Raw genomic sequence first — 18561 nt, 5'->3', positions numbered from 1 at the left:
GCTGGATCATATGGTACTTCTATTTCTAGCTTTTTAAGGAAGTGCCAAATCGATTTCCAAAGTGGTTGTACCATTTTACATTCCCACCAGCAGTGTATAAGTGTTCCAGTCTCTCCATAACCTCTCTAACATTTATTGTGTTTTTTGGGTTAATGCTAACCTTGTTGGGGTGAGATGGTATCTCATTGTAGTTTTGATTTGCATTTCTCTAATGGCTAACGATCGTGAGCATTTCCTTATGTGTCTGTTAGCCACCTGAATGTCTTCTTTGGCAAAGTGCCTATTCATAGCCTTTGCCCATTTTTTAATTGGGTTATTTGTCTTTTTGTTGCTGAGGTTTTGCAGTATCTTGTGGATTTTAGAGGTCAGACGCTGATTGGATTTGTCATAGCCAAACATTTTTTTTACTGTCTGTAGGTTGTCTTTTTACTCTTTTGGTGAAGTATTTTGATGAGCCTAAGTGTTTGATTTTTAGCAGCTCGCAGTTATCTAGCTTCTGTTTTGGTGTTTGTGCATTGTTTCTTATGGTTTGTATTCTGTTTATGCCATGTTAGGGTTTCCCTAGTTTTTCTTCCATGATCTTTATCATTTTAGATTTTATATTTAGGTCTTTGATCCATTTTGAGTTAGTTTTTGTGCGTGGTGTGAGGTATGGATCTTGTTTGAATTTATTGCAGATGGATATCCAGTTATACCAGCACCATTTGTTAAAGAGATTGTCTTTTCTCCATTTAATGGACTTTAGGCCTTTGTCAAATATCAGCTGGTGGATGAATTTACATCTGGAGTCTCAATTCTGTTCCATTGGTATATGTATCTGTTGTTGTACCAGTACCAGGCTGTTTTGACTACCATGGTGGTATAATAGCTTCTAAAATCATGTAGTGTGCAGCCTCCCACTTTGTTCTTCAGTAATGCTTTCCTTATCTGTTACCTCTTCCTTTTCATATAAAGTTGGTGATTTGTGTCTCCATCTCATTAAAAAATACCATTAGAATTTGGATCAGGATTGCATTGTATCTGTAGATCGTTTTGGGTAGAATTGACATTTTCACAATGTTGAGACTTCCTATCCATGAGCAAGGTATGTTTTTCCACTTGTGTAGATCTCTTTTGGTTTCTTGCAGTAGTGTCTTGTAGTTTTCTTTTTTTATGTGTCTGGTTAGATTTATTCCTAAGTATTTTATCTTCTTGGGGGCTATTGTAAATGGTATTGATTTGGTGATTTCCTCTTCGAAGTTCTCTTTGTTGGTGTAGAGGAATCCACTGATTTTTGTATATTTGTCTTGTATCCTGATACTTTGCTGAAATCTTCTATTAGTTCCAGTAGATTTCTCGTGGGTTCTTTGTGGTTTTCTGTGTATAAGATCATATCATCTGCAAATAGAGATACTTTGACTTCTTCCCTACCAATCTGGATGCCCTTTATTTCTTTTTCTAGCCTAATTGCTCTGGCTAGGATCTCCACACAATGTTGAATAAGAGTGGTGATAAAGGGCATCCTTGTCTGGTTCCCATTCTCCAGGAGAATGCTTTCAAAGTCTCTCCATTTAGGATGATGTTGGTTGTTGGCTTTGCATAAGTGCCCTTAATTATGTTGAGGAATTTCTCTTCTATTCCTATTTTACTGTGAGTTTTTATCATGAATGGGTATTGGACTTTGTCAAATTCCTTTTCTGCATCAATTGATAAGATTATGTGGTTCTTTTCTTTTGTTTTATTTATGAGATGGATTACATTGATTACTTTTCTAATGTTGAACCATCTCTGCATACCTGGTATGAATCCCACTTGGTCATGTGAATTATTTTTTTGATATGTTTTTGAATTCTATTGGTTAGGATTTTGTTGAGGATTTTTGCATCTATGTTCATGAGGGATATTGGTCTGTAATTTTCTTTTTTTTTGTGTGTGTGTCTTTACCTGGTTTTGGTATCAGGGTTATGCTAGCTTCATAAAATGAGTTTGGGAGTATTCCATCTTTTCTAAACTCTGTAATACCTTTAGTAGTAGTGGTGTTAACTCGTCTCTGAAAGTTTGGTAGCATTCTCCGGTGAAACTGTCCAGGCCAGGGCTTTTTTTTGCTGGGAGTTTTTAAATTACATTTTCAATCTCTTCTTTTGTTATAGGTTTATTTAGTTGTTCTACCTCTGTTTGTGTTAGTTTAGGTAGGTAGTGAGTTTCTAGAAATTTGTTCATTTCCTCTAGGTTTTCAAATTTTTTAGAGTACAACTTTTCATAATATTCTGTTATGATTCTTTTAATTTCAGTTGGGTCTGTTGTGATACTGCCCATCTTGTTTCTTATTCGGGCTGTTTTCTTCCTCTCCTGTTTTTCTTTTGTCAGTTTGGCCAATAGTTTATCAATTTGTTGATCTTTTCAAAGAACCAGCTTTTGATCTTGTTAACTCAGTTGTTTTTCTATTCTCTAGTTCATTTAATTCTGCTCTAATTTTTATTATTTCCTTTCTTCTGGTGTCTGAGGGCTTCTTTTGCTGCTCTCTTTCTCTTTGTTCTAGTTGTTGGGTTAATGTTTTGATTTTGGCCCTTTCTTCTTTTTGGATGTGTGCATTTATGGCTATAAATTGACCTCTGAGCATGGCTTTTACTGTGTCCCAAAGGTTCTGGTAGGATGTGTTTTCATTCTCATTTGATTCTGTGAATTTCTGTATTCCATCCTAAATTTCTTCTTTAACCCAGCAGTTTTTGAGCAAGGTGCTGTTCAGTTTCCATGTGGTTGATTTTTTTTCCTTGCTTTTTATGTTATTGATTTCTACTTTTATGGCTTTATGGTCAGAAAAGGTGCTTTGTAATATTTCGATGCTTTAGATTCTGTTAAGTCTTGCTTTTATGGCCTAATATGTTGTCTATTCTGGAGAATGTTCCATGTGCATTGGAAAGGAAAGTATATTTGGATTCTGTTTGGTGGAGTGTTCTGTATATGTCTATGAGGTCAAGTTGGTTGATTGTGGCATTTAGATCTTCTGTGTCTTTATTGAGCTTCTTTCTGATGTTCTGTCCTTCACCCAAAGTGGTGTGTTGAAGTCTCCTACTATTATTGTGATGCTGTCTCTCTTTTCAGTGCTGTTAGACTTTGTTTTATATATTTTGGAGCCCTTTCGTTTGGTGCGTAAATATTTATCATAGTTACTTCCTCCTGCTATATTGACCCTTTAATCATTATATAGTGTCCTTCCATATCCAGTGTGGTGAATTTTACTTTAAAGTCTGTTTTTTCAGAGATTAATATTCCCACTCCTGCTCTTTTTTGAGTGTTGTTTGCTTGATATACTTTTTTCCATCCTTTGAGTTTTAGGTTGTTTGTAGCTTCAAGTCTAAGGTGTGTCTCTTGTAGGCGGCGCATAGATGAATAATGTTTTTTTATCCATTCGGCCACTCTCTGTCTCTTTATTGGTGCATTTAGTCCATTTACATTCAGTGTAATTATTGATAGGTATGAGTTTAATGCTGTCATTATGAAGTCTTTTTTTGTGTGTTATTGACAGTTTCTTTGTCCAGTTAATTTTCTGTGCTAAGTCATTTTTCTTTATGTGTTTTCTTCTCATTTTTGTTGATTTTGTATTTGCTGGGTCTTTATGTTTTTCTTGTTTTTTATTTTGATGTGTAGGATCGTTAGTTTCCTTTGTGATTACCTTAGTATTTACCCGTATTTTTCTAATTTTAAACCAGTCTTTTATTTCTTTATGTTGCCTTGTGTTCCTCTCCATATAAAAGATCTATGACTGCATTATTTAGTCCCTCTTTTTTGTTTTAATGTTGTCGTCCTTTACATACTGACATCTCTGTTTCCCTGTTTTCAGCTTTGATTTCTTTTTGTGTCTTCTCTATCTGGGTTGGTATCTGATTGCCCTGTCCTGTGTTCTAGTCTTGGGTTGTTATCTGATGTTATTGATTTTCTAGCTGGAGGACTTCTTTTAGTATTTCTTGTAATTTTGGTTTGGTTTTTGCAAATTCCCTAAACTTCTGTTTTTCTGGAAATGCCCTGATTTCACCATCATATTTGAGAGACAGTTTTGCTGGATATATAGTTCTTGGCTGGCAATTTTTTTTCCTTCAAGACTTTATATATGTCATCCCATTGCCTTTTTGCCTGCAGGGTTTCTGCTGAGTAGTCCAAGCTTAGTCTTACTGACTCTCCTTTGTAGAAGACTTTTCGTTTATTCCTAGCTGCTCTTAAAATTCTCTCTTTATCTTTGGTTTTGGCAAGTTTGATTATAATATGTCTTGGTGACTTTCTTTTGTGATCTACCTTATGTGGCGTTTGATGAACATCTTGGATAGATATCTTCTCATCTTTCACAATATCAGGAAGTTTTCTGCTAACAAATCTTCACCAAGTCTCTCTGTATTTTTCTATTATTCCCCCCCCACCCCGTGCTGGTGCTTCAGTCACTTATAGGTTATTCCTTTTGATAGAGTCCCACGTAATTTTTAGGGTTTCTTCATTTTTTAAATTCTTTTTTTCTGATTTTTCCTCAAATAGGTTGGTGTCTAGTGCTTTATCTTCCATCTCACTAATTCTGACTTCCATTTCCTCAGTTCTGCTCCTATCACTTTTTATTGAGTTGTCTAATTCTCAAATTTTATTGTATATCATCTGGATTTCTGATTGCTGTCTCTCTATGGATTCTTGCAGCCTGTTAAATTTGTCATTATGCTCTTGTATAACCTTCTTAAGTGCCACTCTTTCTTTGCCTGTGTGTTCCTTGGCTTGTTCTGGGTTTTGTCTGATCTGCTTCCTGATCACTTGAAGATTTCTGTATATTAATCTTTTGTATCTACCTACAGTAATTCCAAGAAGTTCTCTCCATCCATAAAATTTCTCGATTCTTTGTTTTGGGAGCTTGCTGAAGCCATCATGGTCTGCCTCTATATGTGATTTGATATTGACTGTTTATTTATTTATTTAATTTTTGCTTACTGTGTCCTAGCTTCTTGTTTTGTTTTGTTTTGATATGCCCAAATTAGCTGCTCGTGTGAGCTAGTTTGATATTGGTGCCTTTGAAGGCCTAATATCTTGTCACCAGCTGGTTACATCTGTTACTAGGCATGTGAGCCCAGGAGTCATTTACTTTTCTTGTATGGATTCAGCTCAGGTGTCCAGGTAGTCAGTCACCAAGTGTGTGGTCCAAGTTCCCACCCACAGTCCTAGACGAGCAGGTGCGATTGGTGTAGGCACAGTTATCTTGCTGCAGTAGGGGGTCATGCACTGGACAAGGCAGGGGCTGACAGCTGCCACTGAGCCCTGTAGGCTGCTCCTAGTTTTTCTCTATTTCTTTTCCCTGTTAATAACTGTCTCCAAAACCTTCTTTTTCTATTCAGTCAGACACAGATGGAAGATCACAAAACCTACTGCCTAAGCAGATGTTCACTGGGAAATAAGATACCAGATCCCTCCAATCGCTACGTGGTGGACCCGTCTTCCACCAACTTGGCCTTTTCTCACAGAGGTGGGGAAGAAGTATAGCAGCACTCTCTTCTTAGGCCAGTTATTCACTCTTTTGAGCATTTTCTTATGAATTCTTTCCATTCCTCTGCTTTTGTAGGCTAGTGATGTGATGATCTCAAGTTCTGAAGGAAGCCCCTGAGTTGTGCAAATGGTTAAAATGCTCGGCTGCTAACCGAAAGATTGGAGTTTCAAGTCTACCTAGAGGTGCCTCAGAAGAAAGGCCTGGCAGTCTACTTCCTAAAAATCAGCTATGGAAAATACTATGTAGCATAGCTCTATTCTAACACACATGGTGTTTCCATGAGTCAAAATCAAGTTGGCAGCAAGTAGTTTAAGTTCTGAAGGGGATGTCTGATTCTCTTGGCTACTTTTTTTAGAACATGGAAGGATTTGGCCCCCATTGTCTTCAGCTTTGGTGCTTTAGCTCTAATTTAGAGACAACTGGAAAAGTCCCAGTCAACATTCGGTTACACAGACATTATATGATTCAGTCCTCATGAGAAATCTCGGGCTTATCTATTTTATGAGGGAGCAAAGTTAGACTAACTGAGATTAGGTTACTTGTCCAGGGTCGCACAGAGAGAAAATGGTAACACCATGATTTAAATTTATTTCTGTTATTCCCAAATACTTTTTTTGTTATCCATATACCATGCCACCATATACTTGACTGTCCATGATAGAGTTTAAGCTGTGTTTACTTTCAAAATGGTTGAATGCCAATGATCTGTTAATTTTTCTTTTTCTAGGAAACTTCCTTATAGAAACATTATTACCAGCAGGCATAAAACAGTCAAATAGGGATACGTTAGCTAACTGATATATTTTTTAGCTCTCCTCTATTTGTTTTTTTCATACACGATTTTCTTATTAATGACTGCCTCCAGTTCCAGGCCCACATTACTAATAGTGATGTTAATCATAGGTTATACTACAAATTGTGTCTTAACACAACAGTTATTTTAAAATGGGATTACACTGAAAGCATAGACTACTTGTGCTTGTGTGTGTATATATGTGTGCATTTGCAGATGCTTAAAAAAATTTCTCCATGTGCTGATTTTGTTTTCTTCTTAGTTACAGGGATGCAGAAAAGAATTTCCACAATATTTCTAACAGATGCTTCTATGCAGATCATTCCAACAAAGAGGAAATTGAAGACGTCTCAGGAATTCTTCAGTGTACTGCTAATATACTCGGTATAGTAAATATGTATTTATAGGGTTGAGAGAATGAATGAGGGGAAGAGGGGAAAGTAAAGTTGTAAATATTTCATTTGATACCAAAGAGAAGTTTGGAGAATACGGCAAATTGAGATCAAGACCTTGTCTTTCAGTGATTTAATTTTAACCTTCCTGAAGATATTAGAGTAGAAATTATATGCATGCCATTTACTTGGAGGTTGAAAAACATTATAATAAAAATACTTAACATTCTGGGGAAACTTTGAAAAATATTCCTATGTTAGTATTATTATCCTTCTGCAATCCATATTTTCCTGGCTCTTACCCTTAGCTGAAATTGTGGGATATTCTTTTCCTCTCAAAGTTGTATATGATTATATCTGGGAGGCCTGGTTGGGGCTGGAGGGTCACTCACATGTGCTACAACTCTGAAACCCGCTTCTGTGATGACTGTGTCAGTGAGGTAGGTCATCTACTGAGGTCTCTGTGCCCTCCTAGGGAATGTCCGCTGTAAAGATGTTAGTATTTATGGCAGATAAATACTCCTAGCATAGCCATGGGGTACTGCCATGAACTGCTCTCGGTCATGCAGCCTTAAAGTACTGAAACTGAGCTGTACTATATGAAATTGTTGGAATATGAGAGCTTCACTATATTATATAAAAAGTAGATACCAAAGGAGGATTTTTTTTTGTTGTTGTTGTTCTGATGTTTTACATAGGTTTTTAGTGAGCAATACCTTTTTCTTTTAAGTCTTTCTGAAGTTTTCTGTTTCCTTGTGACTCAGATGGAAGCCTAAGTGGTGCTGGGAAGGGGTGGGGAGCAACAAATCTTAATGACAGACTCCATACGAAACTGAAAATCACCAGAGATGATCAGGTGATGGAGACTGGGGCTCTATTAATGGGCAAGCTTGTTTGTATGACTTTCTTGCTCTTTAGGAGTCTCTCATACAAGCAGACTCTAGCTGGCCTCAACCCATGTATGTATCAGATTTTGTTAAACATTTCTGACTCTCAGAGGTGGACCTAGCCTTTACACTTAAGCTGGGTCTTCAGCTATCCATTTACTATGTTTTTATCCTAGATAACTTTTGTAAACATATATTGGAATAAGAACATGAGCTTTTTTGAAGGAAGGAATATAGATATAGGTGATTTGCCTGTAATAACATGCCAGACATGATGGACAGTGAGAGGGAAGGCAAAAGATTCATTTACCTCAATCAGATTAGAACTGTTGTTGTGTGCCGTCATGTTGATTCTGACTCATAGCGATCCTAAAGGACAGAGTAGAACTGCTCTGTAGACTTTCCTAGGCTGAAGTTTTTACAGGAGCAGATCACTACCAGGCCATAAAACTACCCCAATAAAGTACATTCTTGGAGAAAATGAGGAATGAGAATAAAGGAGGAATAGAGTTGAGGCATTACCCAAGAGCTGTTTACAGTTTTCTGACTTTGTGTTTTCAAGGGCTTTCCTTGAAAATAACACCAATTTCTCTCGACACACTATGATTTTGAAGGGGTGGGGTGAGGTGATGTTCCCTCCCTCCCAGGATAAATGTATCAGAATCTTAGGAGAGGGATGTTTAATGTTTTGAAAAAATTGCTTCTTAACTTACCCAGTTTTTAAATGTTTCCCTGCCCATCAAAACCCTTTTCCTTACATTCTCCACCTTGAGAATCACTGAGGCAGAGGGAGAAAGGTGTATAAGAAGTGTGCACAATCCCCCATAGGGAGGACAAACCCCAGGTTAGACACATGGTAACCATCAGGTGTCCCTGTTGGCCAAGCACAGCTTAGTTGCCCTGCAAAAGGTGTCATGATACGCAGATAAGAAGTGAGTGAAAAGAGCAGCAGGCAGTCTGCTACCCAATGATATTAGGGGAAGAGTATTTTTAAGCTAAGTGCTTATATCTAGAAGGTGACGGTAAAGCAGGTTTTGGATTTCCATAAATGTTAAGTTTTTCTAGGAAAGAGATAATAAGTCGATTTTTTCTCTAAGTAATGCTGAGTTGTTCTCAAGATTTAAAAAATACAAACTTGTAAAATTTAAATTTCTGTAGAATAAAACAAAATGCCTTCTATCTGTTGACCAGATGCTGCCCATGGATACAACATGGTTATATGTTTAAGAGGTAGCTGATGTCCTTTGAATAATCTCCTTTTATAACTCTTGAAATATAGACTCTCTGAGGACAAAGACAGCAGCTTTACTAGTCATATTCAACGAGAGCTTTGTTTTTTAACAAGTAATTGAACTACGAGTAATCTTGCTTTGCTTATATTTCATCTTTTTTAAAAAGTTATATTTAAATTTTCTAGTGCCATCATTAGGAGCCCTGGTGGCACAGTGGTTAAAGTGCTTGGCTGCTAACCAAAAGGTCGGCAGTTCGAACCCAGTAGCTGCTCCACGGTAGAAATGTGTCAGTCTGCTTCTGTAAAGATTTACAGCCTTGGAACCCCTATGAGGCAATTCTGCTCTCTCCTATAGGGACGCTATGAGTCAGAACCAACTTGAAGCAGTGAGTTTTGGGTTTTGTGCCATCATTTATGGGAATGCAAAAATTAACTCACTGAACAGAAAAACTCTATACATGAAAAGGAAGCCTTTTCTTGGGGAGGGGGGTGTAGAGAAACAGAGTTTCAACCAGCTTAAGAGAAATTTGGATACTTGGGAGCCTTCTCTTTGGAGACCAGATACCAATTTTCCAACTCTATGATTTATATTTATTATCATTAGGGAGTGTAGTTAGAATAGTAGTGGATTAGGATTGTTGAATATATATTTCTTTCACCTTCTTAACCTGTTAAGGGTTGTAGTAGAGACTAGAAAGTTGTTTGTTTGGTCACTCATTTGTATGCTATTTATACTTCACCTACCATCAGAAAAGATTTGAAGTCATGGGTCAGAAAATATGATCAGAGTAGCAAATTTTTCTTCTTCAAAAATGACCATCTGTATCCACTAAGTATCAATTCCTCTAGATAGTTTTTATCATTTACTGGCTCTTCAGATTTAGGTTTGAATTCTGCAGTTGGCATGGAATAAAAAAGGGGACCTGAGGAGAGAGGGAAAACAAGTTGCTGGAGATCAGTTACGCTTCTATAGTGTATTTGTCCACTCGCCATCTCCTTATGACTCCTTGGAAACAGATGGTACTAAAGAGTGATTCACGTCCCGCGAGTAATGGGAAAGAACTATTTCCAGATATCAACATTTTTGCCATTTATTTCTCTTTTGTTGGTTCAGAAACTAGTTGTTTCTATTTTCTAACTCATCTTTTAGGAATGAAGGGTATTGAGTACAGGCGGCTCCTTATCACCCATTTCACCTCATTTTGGTGCTTGGCAATCACTGTGATAATGCAGAACAGTACTTTAAAGAGGCCCTTGAGACTCTGGAAAAACGCTGTACAAGGAAAGATAGTTGTGAACAATGCTCTCCCGTCTAGAGGCTTTTAGTGTTACATTTACTGTTTTATTTGGTACATAATGCATACCAAAATTATCTTCTAATCTTAGTTGTCTGAAAAATGTAAACCTTTCCTAGACATAGTCTGTAAAGTCCATTTTTAGCTCCAATTAACGAGTAAAAATGTGTTTGTAATTTTGTAAAGCATGGCATTTAGTATTTTCTTGGAAATTGTAATGGTTGAATGGTACAGTGAAGCCTCTCTGTTAAAGCATTAAAGTGCCTATGCTGTTTATTGCTGAAATGTTTCCACCTTATCCTGTGACTTAGGATATGACTTAGGTATAGTTGTGGGGAGAGAGAGAATGACTAGGGAGAGTTAAGGAGCCCTGGTGGCATAGTAGTTAAGAGTTTGGCTGCTAACCAAAAGGTCAGCAGTTCAAATCCACCAGGCGCTCCTTGGAAACCCAATGGGGCAGTTCTACTCTGTCCCATAGGGTCTCTATGAGTCAGAATCAACTCGACAACACACAACAGCAACAACAACAACAGGGAGATTTAGGGAGAAGGATGATAAATTACATAGTCCTCTTTGCCATAATGCAATTTAAAAGAAACAGAGGTTATGACTATTTCTGTTTAATACTATTAAGGGGGTTTGGATATTTTAATTGTCATAGAGATTCAAAACCTACAAGATGGGGTAGATTGGGTAGGAAGAAATCTCAAAGTAGGACAGAGATCAACTAGAAATGAGAGCTCTGGGTCTGCTGTTTTAATAAGCATCATTCGCTTGCTAATTAGTGCACAAAATAATTTTATACTGCCTTTGCTAAATAGACTTTCTCTCAAAACAATCAAGAAAGACATGAATTGTGAAATAATAGATTCATTAAAGTTCTCTCTGCTTTAAAGGTTTTCTATCAGAATGGTACTTTACCTTCTCCAAGAACATACATTTAAAGTCAGAATCACAGCAATATCATCATGGGGTTACTTTTCTCAGAAAGTGCTAGTGAGAAGGATGGAGGAGATGATCTTGGAGGCATAGTCTTCACAATATTTTTCTGGTATCAGGGACTCTGAAATATAGTGAAGTCAGAGCCCTTTCTTTATAAAGTGCCACAGATTCTGTAATCTTTAGCTGGGATGGAGATTTTTGTTTTTGTTGCTTGTTTTTTGACAAGTAATCATTTGTTGCTTACATGTAAACTTGTATGTATTTTTTGGTTTTATTGTAACTTAGAATGTGCATTTAGGAGCCCTGGTGGTGTAGTGGTTAAGAGCTATGGCTGCTAACCAAAAGGTCGGCAGCTCAAATCCACCAGGCGCTCCTTCCTTGGAAACTCTAGGGGGCAGTTCTACTCCGTCCTGTAGGGTCGCTATAAGTCAAAATCGACTCTACGGCAATGGTTTGGTTTGGTACTCAGCAATAAAACTGAAGAATTAGTTAGACTTACTTAGGGTTAAGACTATGAGCACCTTGGGAGGTTTCTTGGGGAGCTCAATCATATACTTGTATAGTGAATTAGAATATATTTAACATCTTGGAGAACTAATTGATGCAATAACTGCTTACTGCTTTATTCTGAACACGATTAATAACAATAAATAAATTCTGCTAATATAGTTCTTGTTACTGAAATTTATAATTGATCAATTTTTCTCTTTTATTAAAAGCAAATATTTTGTCTTTTAATAAGATGAACTGGAGTTAAGGTGGTTGGAAGTAGAGCTAATTTAATAATGGTAGTATATATAGTGATTTAGGGAAAAGAAGGGAGCCAGACTCCTTGGGTTGAAAACCAAGTTCAGCTGCTTACTGGCTGTATGAATTTGAGTGAGTTGCTTAACTTTTCTAGTACTACAAGAAGCTACCAAAGTATCTTGTGGAGTGGCTTGATCACCTGGTTGAGGTAATGTTTAACAGGGTTCTCCACTGTAAAGTTACTCTATTTTTTCCCTTTTCCATGCTGTACTCTTTGGAAAGAAGTTACTATGTACAGCCCAAGCTTAAGAAGTGAGGATTTATATTCCACCTCTTTGAGGACAGAGTACATAAATTGTTTGGAATTCTTCTGCCCAAAGATTTGTCTCTTCTTATCCATTTATTTATTCAAATCATTTATTTATCAGTGTGGGTATATGTATACTTATTTTATACCTTGGGTTATAATCTGATACCACTTTATTTTGTTGCTCAAATTGTTCCAATTTTGGCTCTTTCAGTTGGTTCCTGTGCCCTTTGACATATGTCCATCATTGGGTGTGTGTGTGTATTTTGAGCACTTTCTTTGTAGCACTACAAGATGCTCCAGGTTAATCTTGAATATCTTCTGCCCCAGTCCTAGAATTAGCCATTTCTACAAGGAGTCCTGGGTCCTTGTATTAGAGAATGGTATTAGAAACCAAAATCTGGGCAATAGATGTGCTATTGCTATTGGGATGTTGTTGCTTCTATGCCCTCTCAGCTGACATAGCAAGGAAATATGTGTGTATAATAACCAGTATATATATACACATATCTATAAATATTTCTATATGTATCCATCTATATCTATATTACGCTAAACATGAATTTATACTGTCTTCAAGTCTAATTAATTACTGTTTGAATCATTCTACCCTTCTCCCCTTGCTTGTCTGTAACCTCCTACTCTGACAGTGAAAAACCTGGCCCCTTTCAGCCATCCATTTACTTAATTTTTAATTCCAGTATACATGTATATTGATTTTAGAATTGCTAACTCATAACTCCCAGGGGAAACAACTTTATCAACTAGAGTGCAGGCTTATGTGCAGTTCTTTTTGCCTTTAGTTTTATAAGCTCCACTCATTTCCAAGGCTACTTAGGTCAGCACCTTTCCCTGCCACTCCTTTCAGTGAGGATGTTTCATACATTTGTAATAGAGTTAGATTCTTTTACAACAATCTACGTTCCATCTTGGGATCCTTCAACCTCCTAAATAATTAAAAAAAATTTTTTCATAATTAAAGTTCACTCTTTGTGCTGTAAAGTTCTGTGGTATTTACAAACGCGTAGTGTCACGTACCTTACATTATAGCATCATACAGAACACTTTCACTGCCCTAAAAAATCCCTAGTGCTTCACCTACCTATTCAAGCACTCCTGCCCCATATACCTGAATCCCTGCCAAGCATGGATCACTTGACTAAATCTATAGTTTTGCCTTTTGCAGAATGTAATATAATGGACTCATACAGTGTGTAGCCTTTTCACACTGGTTTCTTTTGTTTAGCAGTGTGGATTCAAGATTAATCTGTGTCTTTGTGTGGCTTGATAGTTCATTTCTTTTTATCCCCGAATAGTATTTCATTGTATGGATATGTCTATCCATTCATCTGTTGAAGGACATCTTGTTTGCTGCTGGGTTTTGATGATTTTAAATAAACCTACGATAAATATTCGGTTGCAAGATTTTATGTAGACATAAGTTTTCAAATCAGTTAGGTAAATATCTAGGAGTGTGATTGCTGGATCACATGATAAGACTATGTTTAACTTTGTAATAAACTACCAAAGTGTCTGGGTATAACTTTGAAGTAATACGACCAATGGGACTTGTAGACCTGTTTGTTCAAGGAGATGTTGAAATATAACACATCCCCAAGCAGTCTTTGTTAAAATCCTTGTGATCCCCTAACTCTCAGCTTGCCTTAGTTGGGATTTCTTTCAATGCTGTCAGTGGCAAGAGCTTCAAATTCATTTTATTAAAACTCCTGTTACTTAGTTCATTCTCATAAGCAGGTTTTCAAGCCCCCTAAAAACTCTCTTATTGCTCTTTTCTTAAGAGATAGTTTCACTTCCATTTAATATCTGAAAAATGCTTAGCATGGGAGACAAAACCAAACATCTATCTCTGACTTAGAGCAAAAAAATGGAAGCACAGAGTGCTTTGGAGTTCCCTTTCTCTATTTTTCTTACTCAAATTGGTAGCTATTTAAGTGATAACCACTTTAAATCTAATATGATTGATCCCAAGCTTCCAATTCCTGGCCTATTGTGTTTTTTCTTATATTTCCGAGTCTGGTCTTAACATTAAAATAAGAAATGGTGATTTTCCTGCGTGTAGAAAGAAGAAGTAGATGTGAAAACACAGGTCAGGCTGCTTGCATAGGGTCATACCATTAGTTTGTAGGGATGGCAGGGTTTGGATTATGATGCTCTGATGTAAGTTTTGGCTGCATTACTTAGTGACCCTTCAACTGCTTCTATTACAAAAGAGCAATGGCTATTTTTGCTTTTTTGTCTGAAGTCAGAAGAAATTTTATTCTTCCCTTAGTATGTGAGAAGGATGAATGTGGACCCATAATCATTTCACATAGCTATTTTTTTTTTTTTTTAACTATCTCATGGAGCAAATTCATGGTGATTTGCCACATTTGCTTTTTCAAAGACTGTTTTTGTCTTTACTCCTTTTTGGATCTTTTAGCCTAAATGAACTGTGACCTCCCCTTTCTTTCCCCTGTCATTTCCTTTTTAATTTGATGATTTTCATTCTTTTCTTTTCCTCTTCAAACCTAATTTATTTCCAGTATGAAACGTTACTATTTAGTTTTTTTTTTTAAATTGTGCTTTAGGTGAAAGTTTACAGCTCAAGTTAATTTCTCACGCAAAAATTCGTACACATACTGTTATGTGACACTAGTTGCAATCCCTGTAATGGACAGCACACTCCCCCTTTCCATCCCAGGTTTCCTGTGTCCATACAACCAACTGCTGTCCTTTCTGCCTTTTTATCCTGCCTCCAAACAGGAGCCGCCCATTTAGTCTCGTATATCTACTTGAACTAAGAAGCACGCTCTTCACGAGCATTATTTTATGTTTTACAGTCCAGTCTAGTCGTTGTCTGAAGAGTCGGCTTCGGGAATGGTTTTAGTTCTGGGTTAACAGAGAGTCCAGGGGCCGTGTCTTCGAGGGTTCCTCTTGTCTCAGTCAGACCATTAAGTCTGGTCTTTTTACTAGAATTTGAGTTCTGCACCACGCTTTTCTCCTGCTCCGTCAGGGACTCTCTGTTGTGTTCCCTGTCAGAGTGGTCATTGGTGGAGGCAGGCACCATCTAGTTCTTCTGGTCTCAGGCAGATGGAGTCTCTGGTTTATGTGGCCCTTTTGTCTCTTAGACTAATATTTTCCTTGTGTCTTTGGTGTTCTTCATTCTCCTTTGCTGCAGGTGGGTTGGGACCGATTGATGCATCTTAGATGGCTGTTTGCAAGCTTTTAAGACCCCAGACGCCACTCACCAAAGTGGGGTGCAGAACATTTTCTTAATCATCTTTGTTATGCCAGTTTACCTAGATGTCCCCTGAAACCATGGTCCCCAGCCCCCTGCCCCTGCACTGTGTCCCTTGAAGTGTTGGGTTGTGTTCAAGAAACTTCTTAGCTTTTGGTTTAGTCCAGTTGGGCTTACTTCCCTGTATTGTGTATTGTCCTTCCCTTCACCTAAGATAATTCTTGTCTACTATCTAATTAGTGAATACCCTTCCTTCCCTCTCCACCCTCATAACCATCAAAGAATGTTTTCTTCTGTGTTTAAACCTTTTCTTGAGTTCTTATAATAGTGGTCTCATACAATATTTGGCCTTTTGCAACTGACTGATTTCACTGAGCATAATGCCTTCCGGATTCATCCCTGTTGATGACTTTCATTCTTAATTATTTCCTACCTGTGGGTCTCCATTTTAAGTTCCTTATGTTATTTCTGTGTTTTCATTGTTCTTTGCAACATACTCTAACTTTGACTCAACTACCAGTTTTAATAACATGATGTTTACCTTTGCTCCTCTGACAATTAATAAAAAATGTAAGGAGTATTAGAGTTAAATTCAAACATCCTAGGCTCTATGCTAGATAAATTGTCATTCTTATTAGCTTTGAGTTCAGATATTCAGTTAATTTTAAGTGCTTTTGACAGTTTATTTAAATTAATTTGGTGAATAGAATTTTATGAATCAAAATAAAAATATTACTTAAATTAAGACTTTTATATATGCTAAATTCCCTTTATTACATTACTGTTGGTTCATTTTTCACAAATCAAAATATTACTCTCTTTTGATTTGTTTTTCATGAGCCTGCATGGTTAAGGATTCCCATATGTCATATTTTCCATGTGGAGAGCTGTGGTCCCTTAAGTATTGTAGATGATTTTAATAGGTGCTTTGGAGTTCCCTTTCTCTATTTTTCTTACTCAAATAGGTAGCTATTTAAAGTGATAACCACTTTAAATCTATATGATTGATCCCAAGTTTCCAATTCTTGACCTGTTGTGTTTTTTCTTATATTTCCAAGTCTGGTCTTAACTTTAAGAAATGGTGATTTTCCTGCATGTAGAAAGAAGAGGTAGATGGGCAAATACAAGTCCTAAATTTTCCTCTGGGATATAAATGAATTTATTTTAGCATCTGTGAGAAGCTTGCACGCTGTTATCTGTCACTGTTAAGATCCAGAATTTGTTGAGGTAGAGAGATTGTTGGGAGATAGAGAGCGGTGGGACATATGCAGGATTGGGCTTCATATCCCATTTAAAAAGAGAAAGTCAGAAGAAACAGCTCTGGAGGAATCATTGATGGTAGGGAAGAAGAACCTCATTTGGAGTAAGAGGAATGGTGATGACAGCTATGAAAAGAAACCAGTGAAGCACATTTAGAAATCTGTTAAAGAGGAAACACATGCCAGTTTCACAAGCAAGGATGCTCAAGCAATTCGTGATTCACACATAATAGTCAGGACTGAAAATTGCCTAGAGCCTGACAAGAAAAAAGGAGGAAAAGCCAACTCTGAAAATACCAATGTTCATTTTAATATTTATTGGCAAGACTCAATCTACAAGATTAGTTAGTATCTTGAATCAGTCTCTTTTGAGATATAAAAGAGAGAAGGAAGCAGAGAGACAGAGGGACCTCATGCCACCAAGAATGAAGAACCTGGAGAGGAGCATGTCCTTTGGACCTGGGGGTCCCTACGCTGAGAAGCTCCTAGGCCAGGGAAAGATTGATGACAAGGACCTTCCCTCAGAGCCAACAGTGAGATCAAGCCTTCCACTGGAGCTGGCACCTTGAATTCAGACTTTTAGCTTCCTAGACTGTGAGAGAACAAATTTCTGTTTGATAAAGCCATCTGCTTGTGGTGTTTCTGTTATAGCAGCACTAGATAACTAAGGCACCTTCCTAGGAAAATACGATTTACATTATTGATTTGAATCCTAACCCCAGAAGTGATTATCTCTACTCTAGGCACTAGAACAGTGGATTCCACAAGTGATTGTACAGTAGGACCATCTAGGGACATTAAGAAAAAAGAGGCCTATATAGACACTATACGCTGATATTCCTATTTAGCATATTAGTGTAGGGACCAGGAGTTTTTATTTTTAAAAATAAATTCCTCAGGTACTTCTGGTATGTAGCCATGAGCTGAGACCTTAACTCCAAGACTGGCCCTGCTCTTGGGTAAGGATGCTTAAGAAGTTTAATTTTTAGAGAATCTGATACCAAGTCACACTTACTGTTAATTGAGGTGCTGAAATCTGGGTTTCTCTTTCTGTTCTATTTCTGAGTGTGGGTTGCTGCCTTGTACTCTGCCCAGTTCTTTTTCACTTATTTCTACTTCTTTTCAGGACTTTAGTTTTGCTTCTGAACCGCAGACAGGAATTGGGGCCATGCTTCCATTCACTGCCCTTTACTCCAAGATACAGGCTTCATGCCTCCTGCTAGAGGCCCTGTCCATGTGATTTTTCTTTTTTTTCCCCTTTTCTGTGTCTTTTGCCAAATCTCTTTGATGCTGATGACTGCTTAAGACGGTCACCATCTGTACCATGCAAATAGGATATCATTTTTTTTCTGTTTCTGCATAAATGGGCATACATAGTTCCAAGCCAGTTCCTCCCATTCTCCATCCTGTGTCATCAGCTCTGCACAGACATATGATAGATTGTTGTTCAAACCAATGTCAGAAGCAGTGGGTCACATGTGATTGTAGTGAAATGCTGGGTTACTGCTAGATTCTTTTTCTTGAGAGCTTTAGGTAACATTTTCCTCTCCACTAATACCGCTAGGACTAGGAATTCTACTAATTACCAGAGGACAGATTTAACCTAGGGGGAAAATAAAGTGGGGAATAGAATTTGCTGCTGCTTTGGGAATGGGAAGTCTATACTTTTCTGTGAACTTACATAAAGCAGTCATTTTAGGATCTTTACAAAGGAGAGATTAAGAGGGATTTCACCCAGAGAACAAGCAGAACACTGACAAATGATCCTGACTCTTGTGAGTTATTACACTGAGTGATTTAGTGCCTAGAAAAAATTTGACTGAAAATACCCGATTGCTATCATTTTTCTACTTTTCATTTTGTTTCTACTTATTCTGTGTACTTCCCCTCAACAGTCTTGACATTTCTTTTACCTCTTTATTCACTTCTAGCGCTTCAGACCACTTTTTTATTTTATTTTATTGTTTTTTAGGTGAAAG

General features: G+C 37.3%; 1 protein-coding gene across 1 annotated transcript in view; it reads left to right on the top strand.

Moving 5' to 3' along the window:
• GUCY1A2 (guanylate cyclase 1 soluble subunit alpha 2) overlaps positions 1–18561 on the top strand; it is a 347932-nt gene that overhangs the window by 42299 nt on the left and 287072 nt on the right. The window contains exon 3 of the mRNA XM_004382468.1: positions 6547–6668. Coding sequence (XP_004382525.1) covers positions 6547–6668 — 122 coding nt within the window. The remainder of the gene's footprint in view (positions 1–6546; positions 6669–18561) is intronic.

Source organism: Trichechus manatus, unplaced genomic scaffold (genome assembly GCF_000243295.1).
Source record: "Trichechus manatus latirostris isolate Lorelei unplaced genomic scaffold, TriManLat1.0 scaffold00094, whole genome shotgun sequence".
Taxonomy (NCBI): domain Eukaryota; kingdom Metazoa; phylum Chordata; class Mammalia; order Sirenia; family Trichechidae; genus Trichechus; species Trichechus manatus.
Note: the sequence above shows the minus strand (reverse complement) of the source record. Positions and strands in the feature narration are given on the sequence as shown.